Source organism: Embiotoca jacksoni, unplaced genomic scaffold, assembly GCF_022577435.1.
Source record: "Embiotoca jacksoni isolate LCO1_2020_lvr unplaced genomic scaffold, fEmbJac1.0.p SCAF_7, whole genome shotgun sequence".
Lineage (NCBI taxonomy): Eukaryota > Metazoa > Chordata > Actinopteri > Embiotocidae > Embiotoca > Embiotoca jacksoni.
Genome location: NW_027185425.1, coordinates 2,095,573 through 2,112,366, shown reverse-complemented (window position 1 = coordinate 2,112,366; position 16,794 = coordinate 2,095,573). Strand labels below are relative to the sequence as shown.

At 43.7% G+C, this 16,794-nt stretch overlaps 3 protein-coding genes across 4 annotated transcripts; 1 reads left to right on the top strand and 2 right to left on the bottom strand.

The window, feature by feature from the left end:
* Positions 1 to 608: 608 nt before the first annotated feature.
* Positions 609 to 5,486, top strand: srsf4 (serine and arginine rich splicing factor 4). Of its 2 annotated transcripts, XM_069175786.1 has the most exons (6): positions 609 to 772; positions 1,990 to 2,132; positions 3,726 to 3,829; positions 3,966 to 4,180; positions 4,298 to 4,375; positions 4,557 to 5,486. In XM_069175786.1, exons 1-6 carry the CDS (start codon positions 666 to 668, stop codon positions 5,080 to 5,082), a joined length of 1,173 nt encoding a protein of 390 aa, XP_069031887.1. In that variant the 5' UTR covers positions 609 to 665; the 3' UTR covers positions 5,083 to 5,486. The 2 variants fall into 2 exon arrangements, with proteins under 2 accessions (XP_069031887.1, XP_069031889.1); XM_069175788.1 differs by lacking the exons at positions 609 to 772; positions 1,990 to 2,132 and adding an exon at positions 2,180 to 3,261.
* A 464-nt stretch (positions 5,487 to 5,950) lies between these two features.
* Positions 5,951 to 12,244, bottom strand: msto1 (misato mitochondrial distribution and morphology regulator 1). Its single transcript, XM_069175785.1, has 14 exons — positions 12,088 to 12,244; positions 11,123 to 11,252; positions 10,906 to 10,975; positions 10,596 to 10,671; positions 9,994 to 10,051; positions 9,734 to 9,884; positions 8,696 to 8,810; positions 8,418 to 8,552; positions 8,188 to 8,340; positions 7,926 to 8,057; positions 7,639 to 7,823; positions 6,898 to 7,002; positions 6,711 to 6,805; positions 5,951 to 6,565 (listed from the first exon to the last, which is right to left on the bottom strand). The coding sequence occupies exons 1-14, from the start codon at positions 12,169 to 12,171 to the stop codon at positions 6,321 to 6,323; spliced, it is 1,734 nt and encodes a 577-aa protein (XP_069031886.1). The 5' UTR covers positions 12,172 to 12,244; the 3' UTR covers positions 5,951 to 6,320.
* A 1,024-nt stretch (positions 12,245 to 13,268) lies between these two features.
* On the bottom strand, positions 13,269 to 16,400 carry apoea (apolipoprotein Ea). Its single transcript, XM_069176835.1, has 5 exons — positions 16,380 to 16,400; positions 16,040 to 16,103; positions 15,380 to 15,530; positions 14,434 to 14,721; positions 13,269 to 13,661 (listed from the first exon to the last, which is right to left on the bottom strand). Exons 2-5 carry the CDS (start codon positions 16,080 to 16,082, stop codon positions 13,355 to 13,357), a joined length of 789 nt encoding a protein of 262 aa, XP_069032936.1. The 5' UTR covers positions 16,083 to 16,103; positions 16,380 to 16,400; the 3' UTR covers positions 13,269 to 13,354.
* Between the last annotated feature and the right edge of the window lie 394 nt (positions 16,401 to 16,794).

The following is a 16,794-nucleotide window of genomic DNA, read 5'->3' as shown; positions in this document are numbered from 1 at the left end:
TTTAAAAGCGCCTGAAAACGATCCGTCGATCTACAGAACATTTATCTTCAACAATTGTGATAATCTACTTCTCGTTTGAGACATTTTTGTGAGTAGAATAAAAAAATAAATAGTTCAACTCAAATGTGATTATTTTTACTGAAGACGTTCAAATTCACTGTTTCTGGGATTTTGTGTCACGTGATCCTGTAAATATCACTTAACGCTAAAGAAATAAAAGTCAATATTAAATGGTATGAACTGATAAAAAAAAATAAAAAAAATGAGTCAACTACCTGTCTGCTAAATTTAGTTTATTGACAGAAAATATCAACCTTTTTAACTCGTTAGTTTAGACGATCGACAGAAAATATATCTTTAATATTTTGATCACGGTGAATGTGTTTAAACAAGCCACACACCCCCTCTGCGGAAAGCGACCAATAAGAATGAGAGGAGCGTGTGACGTAGTCTTTCCCCCCCCCCAGCCTCGCGCCTCCTCCGTGTGCTCTCGTTCGGTAAGCACGCAAAATAAGCCACACCCCCCCTTCTGCGGAAAGCGACCAATAAGAATGAGAGGAGCGTGTGACGTAGTCTCCCCCCCCCCCCCCCCCAGCCTCGCGCCTCCTCCCGTGTGCTCTCGTTCTCTCCGGTAGCACATTTCGGTAGCACACGAAGCTAACAATATGTCGCGGGTGTACATCGGACGGTTGAGCTACAGAGCCCGGGAAAAGGACGTGGAGAGGTTCTTCAAAGGCTACGGGAAGATACTCGAAGTCGACCTGAAAAACGGGTACGCTTCGAGGCTCGCGGGTTTGGCCGCGTTTGTTTGAAGGCTTTAAAAAAAAAAAAAAAAAAAACCCGTCGGGACCAGGCCGCGCCGCGCCGAGACGAGCCTGCGGGCTTTGAGGCCTTGTTGACCGGACTAGCCTGCTGACGTTAGCGCGCTCGTGTGTGCGACATTTCTCCGCGACTTTACACGAACGTATTAGTCGGATATCTCCCTCTATATAAATATATATAAATATACAAAAGAAAGTTAAGGGTTGGAGATTTGCGATATTCTGCTTAATGTTTGCGCTTCGTCGACGCCTGTTAGCTCGGGCTAACTCATGTTGGACGTGGCAATGTCACCGCCGGGTGTTTGTGTTTAAAGCGAACTGTTCACTACAACTACGAAACTGCATTTCAAAACACTTTATAAACGCATGCACAGCCTTCCCCGTAAGTTAAGTCCTATCAACGTGCCGGTACATCAGCTGGTGTCCTCCACCTAAACGTGCATTCACTTTCACCATCGGTATATTTTGGATTATATATATTTATTTATTTTTGGGGTCTGTAAATTGTCAAGAATCTCAGAAGTGCAGATTTAAACAGCTTGTTTTTTTTAATAATTTTATCAGTACAAAACAAATGCACTCACTTTACTGAATAATGCTCCATTTATTTTTTACAAATATCTATATTTATGTCGTTTTTTTGATGTGCCTCCAATCCAACATGTTTTTTTTGTTTTATTATTGGCCTTAGATGATACAGCTGCTCAGTGCACACTTTAAATGCATGAAATGAAAAGAAAGAAAAAAATGCATCCAAGCTGCTCCATAACTTTTTTTTTTTTTTTTAATGTAAATATTGGTTGTTTATCTCAATTCCACTTGCAGGTTTTCAAGTTCACATCATAAAGGATTTTCTGTGTTATTTTTCCCCCCCAGCTGTGAATGAATTAATCTTTGCTCTCTGTTTGAGAGACAATTGATGTGAAACAAAGGATTTGGTTAAATATAGCAGTTATAACCAATACTGATCAGTTAAAAAAAAAATTGTTTTAAAATGCATTGATCTGCCTCAATACCGATCAGTTTAACTAAATCAGTAATTAAGCCGGTGTCTTGTATGAATGATGTTTTACCAGTTGGTGTAAACTTGATCCGTTGTCACCCGGTGCTTAAACGTGTCCCGGTGTCCCGGTCCTCCTCCCCCCCCCTCTCCCACCTCTCCCTGCAGGTATGGGTTTGTTGAATTCGATGACCCTCGCGACGCAGACGATGCCGTCTATGACCTGAACGGCAAAGAGCTGTGCGGGGAGAGGGTCATTGTGGAGCACACCAAGGGACCTCGCCGGGACGGGGGCTACGGTGGCGGGAGGAGTAAGTATCTAGCGGGGCGTGTTGTCCTTATTTCACATGAATGATGTCATTTGATGAGGGGTTTCATTCGTTACAGGGAGTCGCTAAGTATCAAAGGGGCGAAAAAAAATACAATTGTTGAGCTTGTCCTTGGTGGCTGATGTGCATTCAATTTATATCATAGTGATCATGATCCGTTTGATTCTGTGGATGGGACTTGAGAGTGGGGCGAAGTGGGTCGAGGCTAAAACGAGGGCCTAAATATTGTCATCTTGGTGTTTGGCCACGAAGTAGAAAATCATATCTCCACCCATGACTCGTAACAGGAAGTTAACTGTTGCAGATAACGCGGTTTTCAACTTTTTTTTTAGTTCTTTTTTTTAGTTTTTTAAAGTCATTGAGCCACACACACATCCACACACATCCACATCCCCTGATGTGATAGCATCAGTATTTCCTCTTGTTCTGAGCTCAATAAGCCCCCCCAACCTCCCCCCCCCCTGTGTGTTAATGGTCTTTTTAACATACAGGCGTGTCTCAATTTCTGGATTGAACACGGTAGAGAAGCATCGAGCGCCACTCAACTAAGCACTGAACGCTTTTTTTTTTTTTTCTTCTTCTTCTCTCTCTGAAACAACAACAACAACAGCGGGCGTGGGGAGCAGGTTTCCTTATCGGCATGATTAAATTTGTGTGCACCGGAGCCACCAATGACCTGAAAACGATCTTTGGGTTTAAAACTTTGTTATGGTAAAACTAATAATGCAGCTACATGTGAATATTGTGATGGGGGAAATGGCTTACTGGTAGGATTATCAATGTATTCATTTGAACACTGTAAAAAATATCTATTTGATTGTCAAATATCATGTAATCTATTGATGTCTTAGTCCGTTTATATTTTTATTTAAAAATGATTGTCAATTTAAAGGTAAAGATTTAACAAAGAACCTCAATGTTTTAATTGAAAGAGTCCTTTGCTGACTGCCTGCCCCTATTGCTGGCCATGGTGTCCCCCCTTTCCAAGAGTGTGGTTTGACCATTCTGGGCCCCTGGGCAGACCAAAAAAGGGAGCCATTGTGAATGAAGACCGCTTTTCCCATTAGGCCCAGGCCGGGTGGTGAGGATGCCATGGGGGTTAGGAACAGATGTGGGTTCAGCTCTTATAGGTGCCTGAAAAAAAAGAACATGTTTTGTAACAGTGAAATGTTTTTAGATAGGATAGCTTAGAAACTTGCTTTAGTTCACCGTAAGTACTTCCTCGATCAGTTATGATTTTGGATTTGATTATTATTTTTTTTGTCTATTTTGTTAAAAAACTGATTGAACTTTTACCAAAACTGATATTTACAGTTGTTGTTTTGGCTTAAGCTTTTTAAATGAATAAATAATTAGGATCTTTTAGGATTTTATAAAAAAAATTGTATTGTTTTTTTTGTTTTTTTTTTAAGGCTTTTTTTTTTAACTTTGCTTTTTCCCTTCATTGTTTCCTTTTCCCAAGTGAATATTGCTATATTTTTTTTGTAGTGTGTAGCTTGGAGTTTAGTATAATTGCACCACCACAGTTACTCTCCGGTCCTCATTATTTCCTCTGTTTCCTTGTTACCTTCGAAGGTGGATATGGGCGCTGGAGAGACAGATACGGTCCACCTATAAGGACAGATTATCGACTTATTGTTGAGAATCTTTCTAGCCGCTGCAGCTGGCAGGACTTGAAGGTAAGACATCGGAAATACACCGAGGTTTGTCGTTTTAATCTTGAATGTTGTCTTGTTTTTTTTGTGTTTGTTTGTTTTGACGTCAAGCTCGTCAATAACATCTGATCACTGTGCGCGCGCTTCCATTTCTCCGCAGGACTATATGAGGCAGGCGGGGGAGGTGACTTACGCCGACACCCACAAGGGTCGCAGGAACGAGGGAGTGATCGAGTTCAGGCTCTACTCCGATATGAAGAGGGCTCTGGAGAAGCTCGACGGCACCGAGGTGAACGGCCGAAAGATCCGGCTCATCGAGGACCGTCCCGGCGCCAAACGCCGCCGCTCGTACTCTCGCAGCCGCAGCCGGTCCAGGTGAGACGCGACGCCTTTTTGCGATCGCAGCGGTCACGAGCGAAAAAAATAATGGGAAGCGGAGACGGGAGGTGACGCGTCGCTAACGGTTACCGTGTGTCCCCCCCCCCCCCTCAGGTCCCGCTCCAGGAGCCGCAGGTCTCGCAAGAGCCGCAGCCGCAGTGAGAGCAGCAGTCGCAGCCGCTCCCACTCCAGGTGAGAAAGCAAATATATTATGGATCGGAAAACATTTTTGGTCTCCAATATCTTTAATGAATTAATTTGTACTCCTGTGTTCAGGTCTCGAGTTTAAGAAGTCCACCAAAAGTCCTTTCTCGGTTGGTTTTGTCAAGGAAATAAACCAGTTCTGATGTTTGTTTTTGTTTTTTGTCCACAGAGCTGCTTCCCGCTCTCGCAGCCGATCTCATAGCAAGAAGAATAAGAACAAGATCAAGAAGGAGGAAGAGGAGCGCAGCAACGGCGCTCAGAAGAGCAAAGACCGCAGCAGGAGCCGGAGCCCCAAGAGCCGCAGCCCCAAAAGCCGGAGCCCCAAGAGCCGCAGCCCCAAGAGCAAAAAGATCAAGAAAGACGGCAAGAAGGGCAAGAAGGAGGAGTCCAGGTCCAGATCTCGCTCTCGCTCCAGGTCCCGTTCTCGATCGGGAATTAAGGATCGCTCGAGGAAATCCGGCTCCAAGGGCCGCGAGGAGCCCAAGAGCGACGACGAGGGAGGCGACGGGCCCGAGATGGGCTCCCGCTCCCGCTCCCGTTCTCCCGTGGAGTCCAAATCCAGAGCCAGGTCTCAATCCAAGTCCAAATCCCGTTCCCCCTCACCCGCCAAAGCCCACTCCCGATCCGCCTCCCGGTCAGAGTCCCGCTCCAAATCCCGCTCCCAGTCTCGTTCTCGCTCCCGCTCCCGTTCCTAGTTCCGATTTTGGACTGTTTGTCATGAGCCCCGATCCCAGTGTCTCCCGCCGTCCTGTATTTACATTCCCCGAACCCCCCCGACGCGACCCCCCCCCCCCTGTTTTTTGATAAATAGCTGTAGAACACCAGGCACACATGCTCGATGTCTTTTATGCACAGGCGACCCCATTTCATTTGACTTTTACTCCACATATTTTTTCATTAGAGGTGTCTGTAAAATAACAGGGTGCAATCTGAGTTTTATAAGTTTAAATGATGGTATGATATGTGTCTTAGCCTTTTTTAAACAAATGTAGAAGCATACTGTTTTTGTCGATATGCTGGGTGGGAGTATGTTCCTACATCTCACATTTGTGGAACCCTTGTATCATTTTGTTTTCAGATTAAAAATGCCTGTTCTGGACACATTGTTTGATTTTTTTTATTTTTTTTTATATTGGTAACAGATCAAATGTAAATTGATAAAAATGTTGATTGAAGTTTTTGGGCATAATATTGTGTTTGAATTGCTTTTTTTTTTTTTCTTTACCTATCTTGAGCACCAGTTTTCTATCAGCTGATGAAAGTGGAATAGAGCATCGCATACCTGTATCTGATGTCAGCCCGTCTTACAAAGAAAGGTCGGGTGATATTGTGAATTAATTCATCAACAAATCCCATAAAAAGTCTCATATCATTAACACGGCGCTCGATTATTGTACAGAACTTGTTGCCCCCCCCCAGACCCCCCCCCTGAGCTGATCAGGTCATATAAAGTCGGACTACGGCTCTGCGGGGTTTGTTGACCGTAAACAAAGCAGCGCTAAATCACAGGCTGGTGTTGTTCCACTTTCAATAGTCAAGTAAAACAAAAAACAAAAAAAAGCATTTGTAGTTTAAATAGTTTAATACAAAAATTGGCATTTTACGGGTCACTTCAGACTTCAGCAACAAAGTTAGGTAAACAGTTTCTCGGCCAATGAGAACTCAAGTAAGCGTCAACATCTGTGCACACCAGTCGTTTCAATTTATGGTCGGAGCTTTACGCAACCTGCGCCCAAATACATACAGAGGTGAGACAACTACAGTCTTTGCGGAAATACAGTCGTTATTTATAATGTAGTCCGGAAACACACTTAATTACATAAACAGTCGTTTTGAGAGGGTGCGACCACAGTCCGTACGTGTACACGATGCTACGTCGCCCAGCGTCCGTACGAGCGCACGCAGGCTGGTAAGCGAAGACTCTCGAGTCCCGTCAGTCGTCCTCGGAGGAGGAGGGGGAGGAGCACGCCGCCACGCCGCCGCTGTCGTCGCGGTAACACCGCGCGAGAAGGCGCAGCTGCTCCAAGGCTTCCTGGTAGTCGCCCATTTCGGGCCCGTGGGAGAGGAAGCTGGGGGCCACGCGGCGGATGTCGAAAGCGCTGACGACCCGATGCATCTCCGACAGCCAGGGGCCGAGGGCGGGGCCCGACTGGAGGGACGTCATGACGGGGAGCGGAGCTGCAGGAGACAGATTACTACTTGTGACGCCCGGGAACAATCTTTTGACCGAACAATTAAACGAGGCACGCGGAGAAAACGGAGCCCGACGGATAATAATAATAAAAAAAAAAAAAAAAAAAAAAAAAAAAGCGAAAACACTCACAGCCGGCCGTCTCGTTCTGAGCGCACATCGACCTGCTGAGTATCTGAGGGAACGGCGGCGTCAGCTTGCTGGACGTCGACACCAGCTGCAGATCCCTGGACAAGAGTGACGACGAGGGGAGAGAAGAGCGGCTGTTTAATCTCGAGGCGCGCGGGAGAAAGCGATCGGTGTCGGCGTGGAGACTCACAGGGCGGCCGTGGGGTAGAAGGAGCTGATGTAGGAGGCCAGGACTTCCTCCCCGCTGCGGAGGCTGTGCAGCGGCGTGGGCGGGGCGGTCCCGGGAGGCAGAGAGCTGATGGAGAGACGCATTTATTCTTTTATGAACACATTACGGGGAAAAAACTTTTTTTTTTTTTTTTTTTGGGGGGGTTTTAATATCTTTGTGTTTCAACACCTATTTTTTTTTTGAAAACTTGGTGACCTTATCGAACGCTGACGAATACGGTACGTTTTTGTATTTGTTCGGGCGCCTTCGTGTTTTTTTTTTTCCAGCACGTGTTCAGCTGTAAGACGGCGGGATCAAAAGGTTTCAACACAGCTCCTGTTTGGTTTGAACGTCGCATCGCAGTCTCTCAACCTACTTTGTCAATTTAACACAGTATAAAACTGCACAAAATGTATAGAAGGAAATGTACGTAGGAGACAATAAAATGTTTCACGCGTGGGTAAAAAAATCACTTATAATATAGTTCAGGTTATGAAAAAATATAGTTTCTGTTTCACACACACATACAACAGAAACATGTCACGAATACGCCTATAAACCCATCTATTTAAATTATTAGAAGTTTTAAATCTTCTCTACGTCGTATTTAAATCAATATACGTCACCATAAACAACAGAAATTTTGATATATTTCCTTCTTTTGTCTAAAATATGTAAAAAAGCGTAATTCATACATTTAGAATTTCTTGATAAAAGTCTGACCTGATCAGTTTCTGGCCTTCGAAGCCTTTGAGCGTCGCCCACTGGCTGTAGCATCGGCCGTCGCCGGCTTCGGCACAGGCCGAAAGGGGTTTCCAGGGCAACGCATCAGCGCAGGCACTCAGGGCGTCAGGCAGGGAGCCGCCTTGCATCATGGGAAAGGGGACGGCGCCGTAAGCAGCCACCACCTTCGGATTTAAATCGCAGCGGTTACTCTCGGCTCAGAGCCTTCTCTACAGAGAGGTAAAAAAATAAATAAAAAATAAATAAAAAAAAGAGCTGCAAAGTACCTTCCTCCCCGATACGGCCAGCGCATCCGCCACCTGCCACATGGGGACGCTGTTGTTCCTCAGCCTGTAAGGCACGGTGAGGGCGTCCAGGGCCAGAGCCAGGACGGCACTGGTGTGGTACCAGAGCGAGGGCTGCAAACAGGAGGGGGAACAGATTTGAATTCAGTCCAAACGAAGACATTGAAAAGTGAAAACAAGGCAATGAATGCGTTTTCAAATCGAGTCTGAAGCAGAAGAAACGAACAACGGTTTGAGGACTCACGTCGTAACTGAGGTGGGGGAACGCCGTGGGAGAGGACGGTCGTCTGCCCAGTCCACCGCGCAGCGTCAACGGGCAGAAGAAGGAGCTGTGACCGGCCATGTTGACTGTCCCTAAAGTGCAGTTTAACAGGTGGTAGAGGTCCTTCACTGGAGTCTGAACAGAGAGGACGGCGTTCACAAAACAGCTGACTTCACATGATCGAAGGGTGAGACGGCCGGAGAGACACTCACCGAATCCGGGTGACTGACGGGCGCCAAACCCCAGGTGAGGATGCCTCTGCCGCCGTAAGAGTCCTGCAGCATCTCCGTGACCTTTGACCCCAGGCCCGCGAAGCCGTCGGCCAAGTCGCACAGCACCTGGAAACCCTGAGAGGGGAAACGGGACGCGGGGGGGGGGCGATGACGATTTATGTCAAGGAAGAAGTCGAGGCGACGGCGGGGAAGTCACCGAGGTGCAGATAAAAAATAAATAAATAAAGAGTCGAGCGCAGCGGGAGCAGCAGAGTTACCTGAAGGTAATCGCACTCCTCCACAAAGAAGTGCAGTTTGTCCTCCAGGTCTTCGAGCACCGAGCCCTGCAGCAGAGACTCTCCCTGACCGAACGCCTCCAGACGGTGAGCCTCCCTGCGCACGCCAACAAACAGAAAGCTCAAAAATCCTGCACGCCGCTTTTCTTCAAATAAAAATTTGACGAATAAAATCTGGAGTTTCAGGGTTGTGTCCGAGGGCGGATGTCACTTTTACCATAAATATTTGAGGGCTGAACAGAGTTACAGCAGCGCATGTTAATATTTCTATATATATTTGATGGAAGAAAAAAAAAAAAAAGATTTGCCTCTTCCTCTTGTTTGCATTGTGGCTCCGGAAAGTCTCTTCTATTGTCTCTCTTATTTGCAAGCGATTCCTTTTTGTTTAACATTCTGCATCTAATTGACGACTCCCCTGTGTCCCTTTCTTGTGACCAACTCTGTATTACCATACGAAAGCAGATACAAAGGGAACGGTAGGGAGCATGTAGTTGCTCCTTCTCGCAAAGAATAAATGTCCGATATGTTTGATTTTGAACCAAGCCTCTCGAGTAATTTTCCTAACAATATTCTAGAAAGTAGGAAGTTCCTCTTAGTCTCTTTATGCAATATTAACGAACTCATATCCTAAAACTAACATCAGATTGGACGTTACAAAGATCGTGTTTCGTGGAATTTAAATGAGGCTTGTTTTTATGTTTCTCTGTGTTTTATGTAAACATGAAGTTGAAACTTAAGTTCCAGTCGGGAGCTTTTTTTTTTTTTTTGCCCGAGGGTCGCATTTAAACCTCATCACTGCTGTGTGATGATTAAATAATAACAATTCAGACTGATGATGACATTTCGAGCCTGCTGAATAAAACACTGCTGAACACGACGAAGTTAAAAGCGACTCATTCCGGGTTTTTAAAATGCATTCAGTCGATAACTTTCCATGAAAACCTTACTTTAGAATAAAACTACAAATCAAATAACTCTCTTGAAAAGTGTTTTCTTTTTCTTTCTTTTTTTTGGATTTACCCGTCGTGGTTGTACTGGTGGATGACGGAGATGGTGCGAGGGTGCAGGTGGATCCTGAGGAAGTCGGACCACACCTTCACGCTGCCCTCCAGCCGGTAGCGCTTCTGCGCCTGAGCCAGGCGGCTGTTCACCGTGTCCACGCTCAGCGAGCCTGCGGGTGGGAGAGTTTTCATGCTGATGCAGAAGCTTTTCATTATTTCACAGTTTAAAGGAGGTTTGTTTTCCTGGGGGGGTTTTTTGGGTTTTGTTTTTTTTTGTACCCGAGTATTGAGGCTGGAAGCTGGAGGGAAAATTGACCTCGGCGAGGACCTCCCCATTCTGGAAAACAAAGACCGCTGTCAGGACGAGGGACTCGACTGTACCGTGATGTTTTTGACAGATGTGCGATTACATATTTGGAAAAGCAGCTCGTTTCCTGACCAATCAAAGATTAACTGACAGTAAACTGCAGAGAAAGAATTAAGAGTGAAGATATTCTGCATTTTTAAAATGTCTTTGGCTGGTAAAAAAAAAAAAAAAAAAAAAAAGCTAAGATGCCTTTCTAATGATAAAGAGTGTGCACTGTTTGTAGACTCTTAACAATAATAATACAGCATAGGAAGCTTCTTCTAATGGTCTTCTATCCTCTTATTAACATTTTATGTATTTTATTGAATTTGTTAAATCCGGTTTTATTCCATCTTCATTGATTTTATTCTTCTGGTTCTTTTTTTTTTTTTTTTTTAACATCACTGTAATGCATTTTCTTTTTCTACTGTATATAAAGTATTTTTTTAGTTGCAAAGTGTTTTAAACAACGTTCTCTATAAATGAAGCCGCTTTGCCTCATTTTCACGCCACTTTTCCAACTTTAAATACTCACATCCAGTTTGTCCAGATCTTGAAGAAAGCTGTTCTTCACTGGAGGACTTTCTCTGTGCATCATGAGGCTTCCCTCCCTGCCACAGGGAGCACACAGTTACATCAAACGTACAGAGACCTGGGTAGAAGGTAAACCGTGGTCGGTCCGATACGGACGGGTACTTTAATGGTCACAGGTCTGTATGTCCGTCAGCCAAAAAGGTTTTTGCTTCCTGTACTGCACAAATTGTTTTTGACCATATTTGATGTAAAACAAACGTGTGGGAAGGTGTTAAAAAACGCATAAAAGCTTGCGAGACGCTCTGAATTACCACGTGACCGCTGGGGTTTCTCTGGCTGTGTCATACAGACGTCCCTCCCGCCGCAGAGTACGAAGACTTCCTGTTACAGACAGAGAGCGGAGCAGTTTACTTCAGGAATTTAAATTACAAAAAAAAAAAAAAAAGCAACCTGCCAGATAAAAGCATCACCACCCGCACGGACGGTCGTGTTCACAGTTTATTAAAAGTGCGTGATGGGAGGAGTTACCTTTGAGATCCATGGCGATGAGCCGCGGTGTGTACGTGACGTGTCCGCCCAGAGTCTCTCCCTGACGGAACACCACGTCGCTCTGGATCTCGCCGAGCGCCGCCTCCGGATCGTACGACAAAGACGCATCCTGCACACACAGAGAGGGAGATCATCGGTTCATCGGAGCCCGAGTGAAGCCGAAGAGTTGAAGTGAGATGACAATATTAAATATTGTGTTTTGTATAAATTTATAGGGTAAGAATGCAGTGGGTTTTTTTTGTTGTTGTTTTTTTTTTACTGGCAATGAATATTCGTAAACGTCCCACACAACATTACAATAATTTTAGAATTAATATTTATTTCATTATGACTTTTAATCATTTTTCTATCCATTTAAGAAAAGGCAGTTGTGATTTTTGCAGCTCCTCGTCAGGTTTTGGATCAACAATAAAGACAACAGTCAATAAACCCTAACCCTAATCCAGAGAGTCGTGACGAGCATTTTAACTTGTTATTGAAGCTATTCTCTGATTAATCAAAACAAAAACAAACAACAACAACAAAATCATAATAAATCAGCAGAATAACAAGACTATATAAATAATTGTTATTTGCACCCCGGTGTGCTGCTTTTACTAAATAAACAAAATGCTGTATTTAACAGCTTGTGTTGTTTTCTGATCAATGTTTATGTATCTTTACCTCCATGTGGGCACAATATGAATGACACAATAACAAAAATAAAAAATAAAAATTTAAAAAAAAAAAAGTACGAGAACATCTATTTACACACCTGTCTGTTAGGAAATAGTGAATTGTTTTAATTAATATAATTTAAACGCTGTTTGCTGCTCACTTTAAAATAACAGCGTCAGAAGTTGTTTTTTTTTTGGGGCTGCACGCGCAGCGCTAACGTTAGCTTAGCATTAGCTTCCTACGGTGTCCTGTCCTCCTCCTCCTCCTCCCTCCTCCTCCTCCTTCACCTGTAAGTTCCACCAGTGAGTCCCCACGAAGTTTGAATAGTGTCCGAGCTGAAGAGTGACGACTTCCCGACAAGGGTTGCTCATGTCGGCGGAGGTTAACGGACGGGATGAAGTGTGAAGTCCGCCGCTTTGAGCATGATGGGAGATGTTTGGAGGTAGATGACGACGATGACGCTGCGCGGGGGTGACGAAGCTACTTCCGCGCACGGCTGCGCTCCATTGGCTGAGAGAAACGAACGACGCGTTATGATTGGACGGAGAAATGACGGAACGTTTTTGTAGTTTGGTTTCACCGTGCCGTCGCTTCACACGCTTAAACACGAGATTACGTGTATATATAATAATATATATATTATTATATATACACGAGATTAAAAAAAATAAAAATAAAAAAAAAGCTTCAGCATGTTTTGAAAAGATTTTGAAGGATTTGTTTTTGGAAATACTGCTTTTATATACAAGCGATAAAAATCACCAGTAAATACAAAGCTACTTCTTCTATATAAGGTAAAGTGTATTTAGTGTGTATAAATACTTTTTTTTTTTTTTTTTTTTTTTTTGGTTTTGGTTTTATGGTACACTCGCGAAAAATTTCGTATTTTAGTGGAGTCGCGAGTGGGCGTGGCCAAATGGCTCGCTAGCGCCCCCTTAAGGAGATGCCCCTGCCTGCATGCACAAAATCCGGTGGACATGTGTAATACTTTTAGCATGTCGTCCAAAAAGTGACCCAAAATCGAGTTTTCGGTCACTTTTTGCTGTAGTATGACTTTTTTTTTGTTTGTTTGTTATAATTTGGACAACGTGCAATAGGATGATATTTTTTAAAGTCTCGACAAAGCGGGGAGGATTCAAACTCCCAACCTCTGAGAGTCCACCGTCCATAAATATTCATTCAAATGCGACCAAAATCGCCGCAGACATCCTTTGGATAGTAGATATACGTGTTTTCAAGGGGGTCTGCAGTGATATTGAATATCTTCCTGTAATGTGTAGTGGATGCAAAACATTTCTCCGAACGTTTCAACTTCACTAAAAGTTGAATCACCATCAACAGGTGAAGTCTTGAACTTTTAATATCAACCTTGGTGAAGTAGGAGACGCCCGGGAGATTTTTTTAATATTTCAACAAACACATTTTTCTGCGTGGCTGTAAAGCGTTTTGTATTGATGAACTCAAACCCTTTTACACGAACCAGCTTTATTACAGGCGGTGGATGTAAAAAAAAAAAAAAAACAACAACCCAGCAGTCCAGACTGATGTAACGGTTTACATGTTGTCACTGAACATAGAGACCCAAGGTTTAAACCAGTCACGCAGCTCCTCCATCTTGTCCTCCAGGGTGGAGCGCAGGTCGCCGGCCGTCTCCTCGAAGCGGTCCCTGACGTCCTCGGCCGTGGTCTGAATCTTGCTCTTCACGTTCTCCACCTGCGACATCAGCATGTCGTTCAGGGTGCTGATCTTCGCCTGAGCGTTGTCTCGCACCTGAGAGAAGTACGGGTCGACCCGGGCCCTCACGGTCTCCACGTTGCTCGAGGCGCGAGAGTGAAACTCCTCCAAGTAGTCGGTGATGTGTCTGAGACAAAAAAAACAAAACAGCAGCTTTAATGGGAGTCGCCAACATCTCCATCGATCGCTTTCCTCCGGCATCAAAGTGTTGTAAACAAAGTGTTATTATTGATTGTGTAACCAGGATTTCACAGTTCTCTAAAATTGCATCGCAGCTCGTGGAGTTGTGACGTTTTTCGATAAAATCGAGAGAATTAGCAAAAATTGCAAGTTATGTTTTTTCTTTTTTAACAGCTACCTGATAAAGAGTCATATTTAATCACTTTAATCAAATTACAGAAAAACTTACTCGTTTTTTTTTATTTGTATTTTTTTAACGTGGAGAGCCGCGGGGCTTAAAGTTACAAACAAATCATAAAAGTGACGTAGCTTTAAAATAAGAGTTTTAAATGTTTTATGAATAATATTAATTAAAAAACTAATAAAACCAACTTTAAGATGTTCGTTTCTTTCTGAGCAAAAGTCAAAAAAAACAAAACAAAACAAAAAAATACTCATTTTACAACGATATAAACCAACTAGATGTTCAATTTCCAATTCCTGAAGGAGATTCCACTCAATTTAAATTCTGCTTTCTGGGCACATATTTTAGAATAAAAGAATAATGCAGTTAAAAAGTCAAATTATTATGAAGTATAATAAAACTGTTCTCCGAGGAGAACTCAATAAAAGTGCTTCTGAATTCAGTTCGTAAAGTTAGTAAAACTATCAGAGCGTCTTCCTGGGCAGAGTTTGCCATCAGCCTCCCGAGCCCAGCTGCCCGCCTCCGTCCGCCTCACCTCTTGATCTCCTGGGAGTCCTTGTTCAGGCGTTTCTTCATCTTGCGGGTGTAGGTGGAGACCCGGAGCCTGACGTCGTCGGCGTTCTGCTCCATCATGGTCTGCAGCTCCAGGACGTACTTGTCCATCTGCTCGCGGGCCTCGCTCATGTGATCGCGGAGCTTGTCGGACAGCAGCTGCAGGTCTTTGCCCAGACGCTCGGCGGCCTCCTGAGTGGAGGGAGCCAGCTTGGTCTGCAGGTCGTCCCGGTACATGGCCAGCTCGGACATGCTGTCCTGGATCAGGGTGCTGTTCGGGGGAGGTGAGGAGATGGGTGAGTTTAAGAGGTTTGGTTTGGTGTTTTTGTGAAGCATGCATTGTTCAAAGGGGGTCGAGATGAAGACAGAGCAAATCAAAGCCGCATTCAAAACACTGAAGCCTGTTTTTTGTTTTTTTTTTGCTTTACGAAGGCTCCTGTACCCATGAACCCTGTACTGACCCACAAATATGAACAGATTTTAGAGACTTAAAAGACCCATCAAGACTAAACCAGTCGAAGTCAGGACAGTGGACTTTAATCGAGTGTACGCTGCAGGTCTGAGAGTTCAGTCGGCAGCTCTCGACGTGCCTCAGATTAAAGTCTCAACACTGAGCTGAGTGAAGAACACGGTGCTGCAGTCAAAATGGAGTCAAAGAACAGACAGAAATCTTAAACGCTTCAAGTATCAAAAGGTTTTTGTATATTAAAGCACTGAAGGAACATTATTTTTTTTTTTTTAATCTAACTGTGATTACTGAGTGTTGTTTAAGGCCAGAAATATAATAAACTTGGGGGAGGAAATGTGTACATTAAAGAATAAGATACACTGATGTGGAACCAGTTCAGGTCCAGTACCTGATTTCACTACAGTGCATTGATCCGTCACTATATTGGACTGAATTTAAAAATAGTTGATCGTGAACTCACTCCAGTTCGCTGCTGATCTGGGAGGTCCTGATGTTCTTCACCGCCTCGTCGGCCCTCGTGTTCAGGTCGGTGAGGTAATCCTTGAACTTGTCCAGTGAAACCTCCCAGCTGGTGCTCCAGTCCTCCGTGACAATACTTCTGGCCTGGCAGCCTGGTTTGGAAAAAGAAAAAGAAACATCTCTGAAATTGTGAAGAATAAAACAAAGATGGAAGAAGAGTCTCTGGCTGCACATTGAAAGGTGGTCAAACTTCTCTTATTTTGTCAACTCTGGGACTCGTATTCAGACTCCCGGCGCACAGAAGGTTAATTTTCAGGGATATTCTCCTATTTCTACCAAGAGCTTGTGTTGTTCAATATATAGAGCTGACAAGAAGATCCAGTTTGCTTCCTTCATGATACTTTTTTCACCAGAGGGGCCCGGAGAAGGTTGTACTTTTCAAAATAAAAGCCCCACATGTCTGTCTTACTTCTATCTACGTTTTTGTTTTCCTTCTTTTCATGGAGACACTTTACAACCGTCAGCAACTTGCCAGCTCTCTCACACTCATCTAATCCAATTCACTGTTTTTGGTTTCTTATCTTAATAAATTTGACTCTACACAGTAAAATTCTTCTTCTTTTTTTGTTTTTACGTGTATCTAAGCAGAAATTGAACTCACCTGAGAGGACTGCCAGTGCAAAGATTACTGCAAACACCCTCATGATGACCGGCAACAAGGACACCTGCAATATGATATTATATATATTATATAATATTTATAAAAATGAAATACAGGTTTTAGTGAAATTTCTTTACAAAATTCTCACTTGTTAAACTTTAATATAAAGACCTTTTCTAACTGATTTAACATTTTAGTCATTTAAATGTTCTACTTTTTTTTATGTTGTACAGTGTTTTTAAATCAAACATCATCAATACAAACAATTATTCTACACAGTTTAAAACAAATTTAATGATTCAACCAGCTGTTACGGGTTCATGATTTCTCTGTATCTTACCTCAGTGATCAGTGATGTCTGAGACCGACTGAACTCGTCACTCGGTATTTATACACTTTAGCTCGCATTGATTTGATCCAATAAATGTGGGGAGGATCACTGACCCGCGTCCGAAGTTCCCAGCGTGAACTGCGCTGTTGTCACCTTTTATGGCACAGTGTTATTTTGGCTCCACGTCGCACTGAGTACACAAGCACACAAGCACACACACACACACACACACACACACACACACACACACACACACACACACACACACACACACACACACACACGGGTCAGCAGTTAGGACCACCTGACTCCTCCACTCGGTGTAATAATCCCTTAAATAAAAAATTAAAAAAAAAAAAAGGGATTCTTCTTTTTTTTTTTTTAATCCACTCAAGTGTAAAATCAATGCGATAGCCTTGGTGCT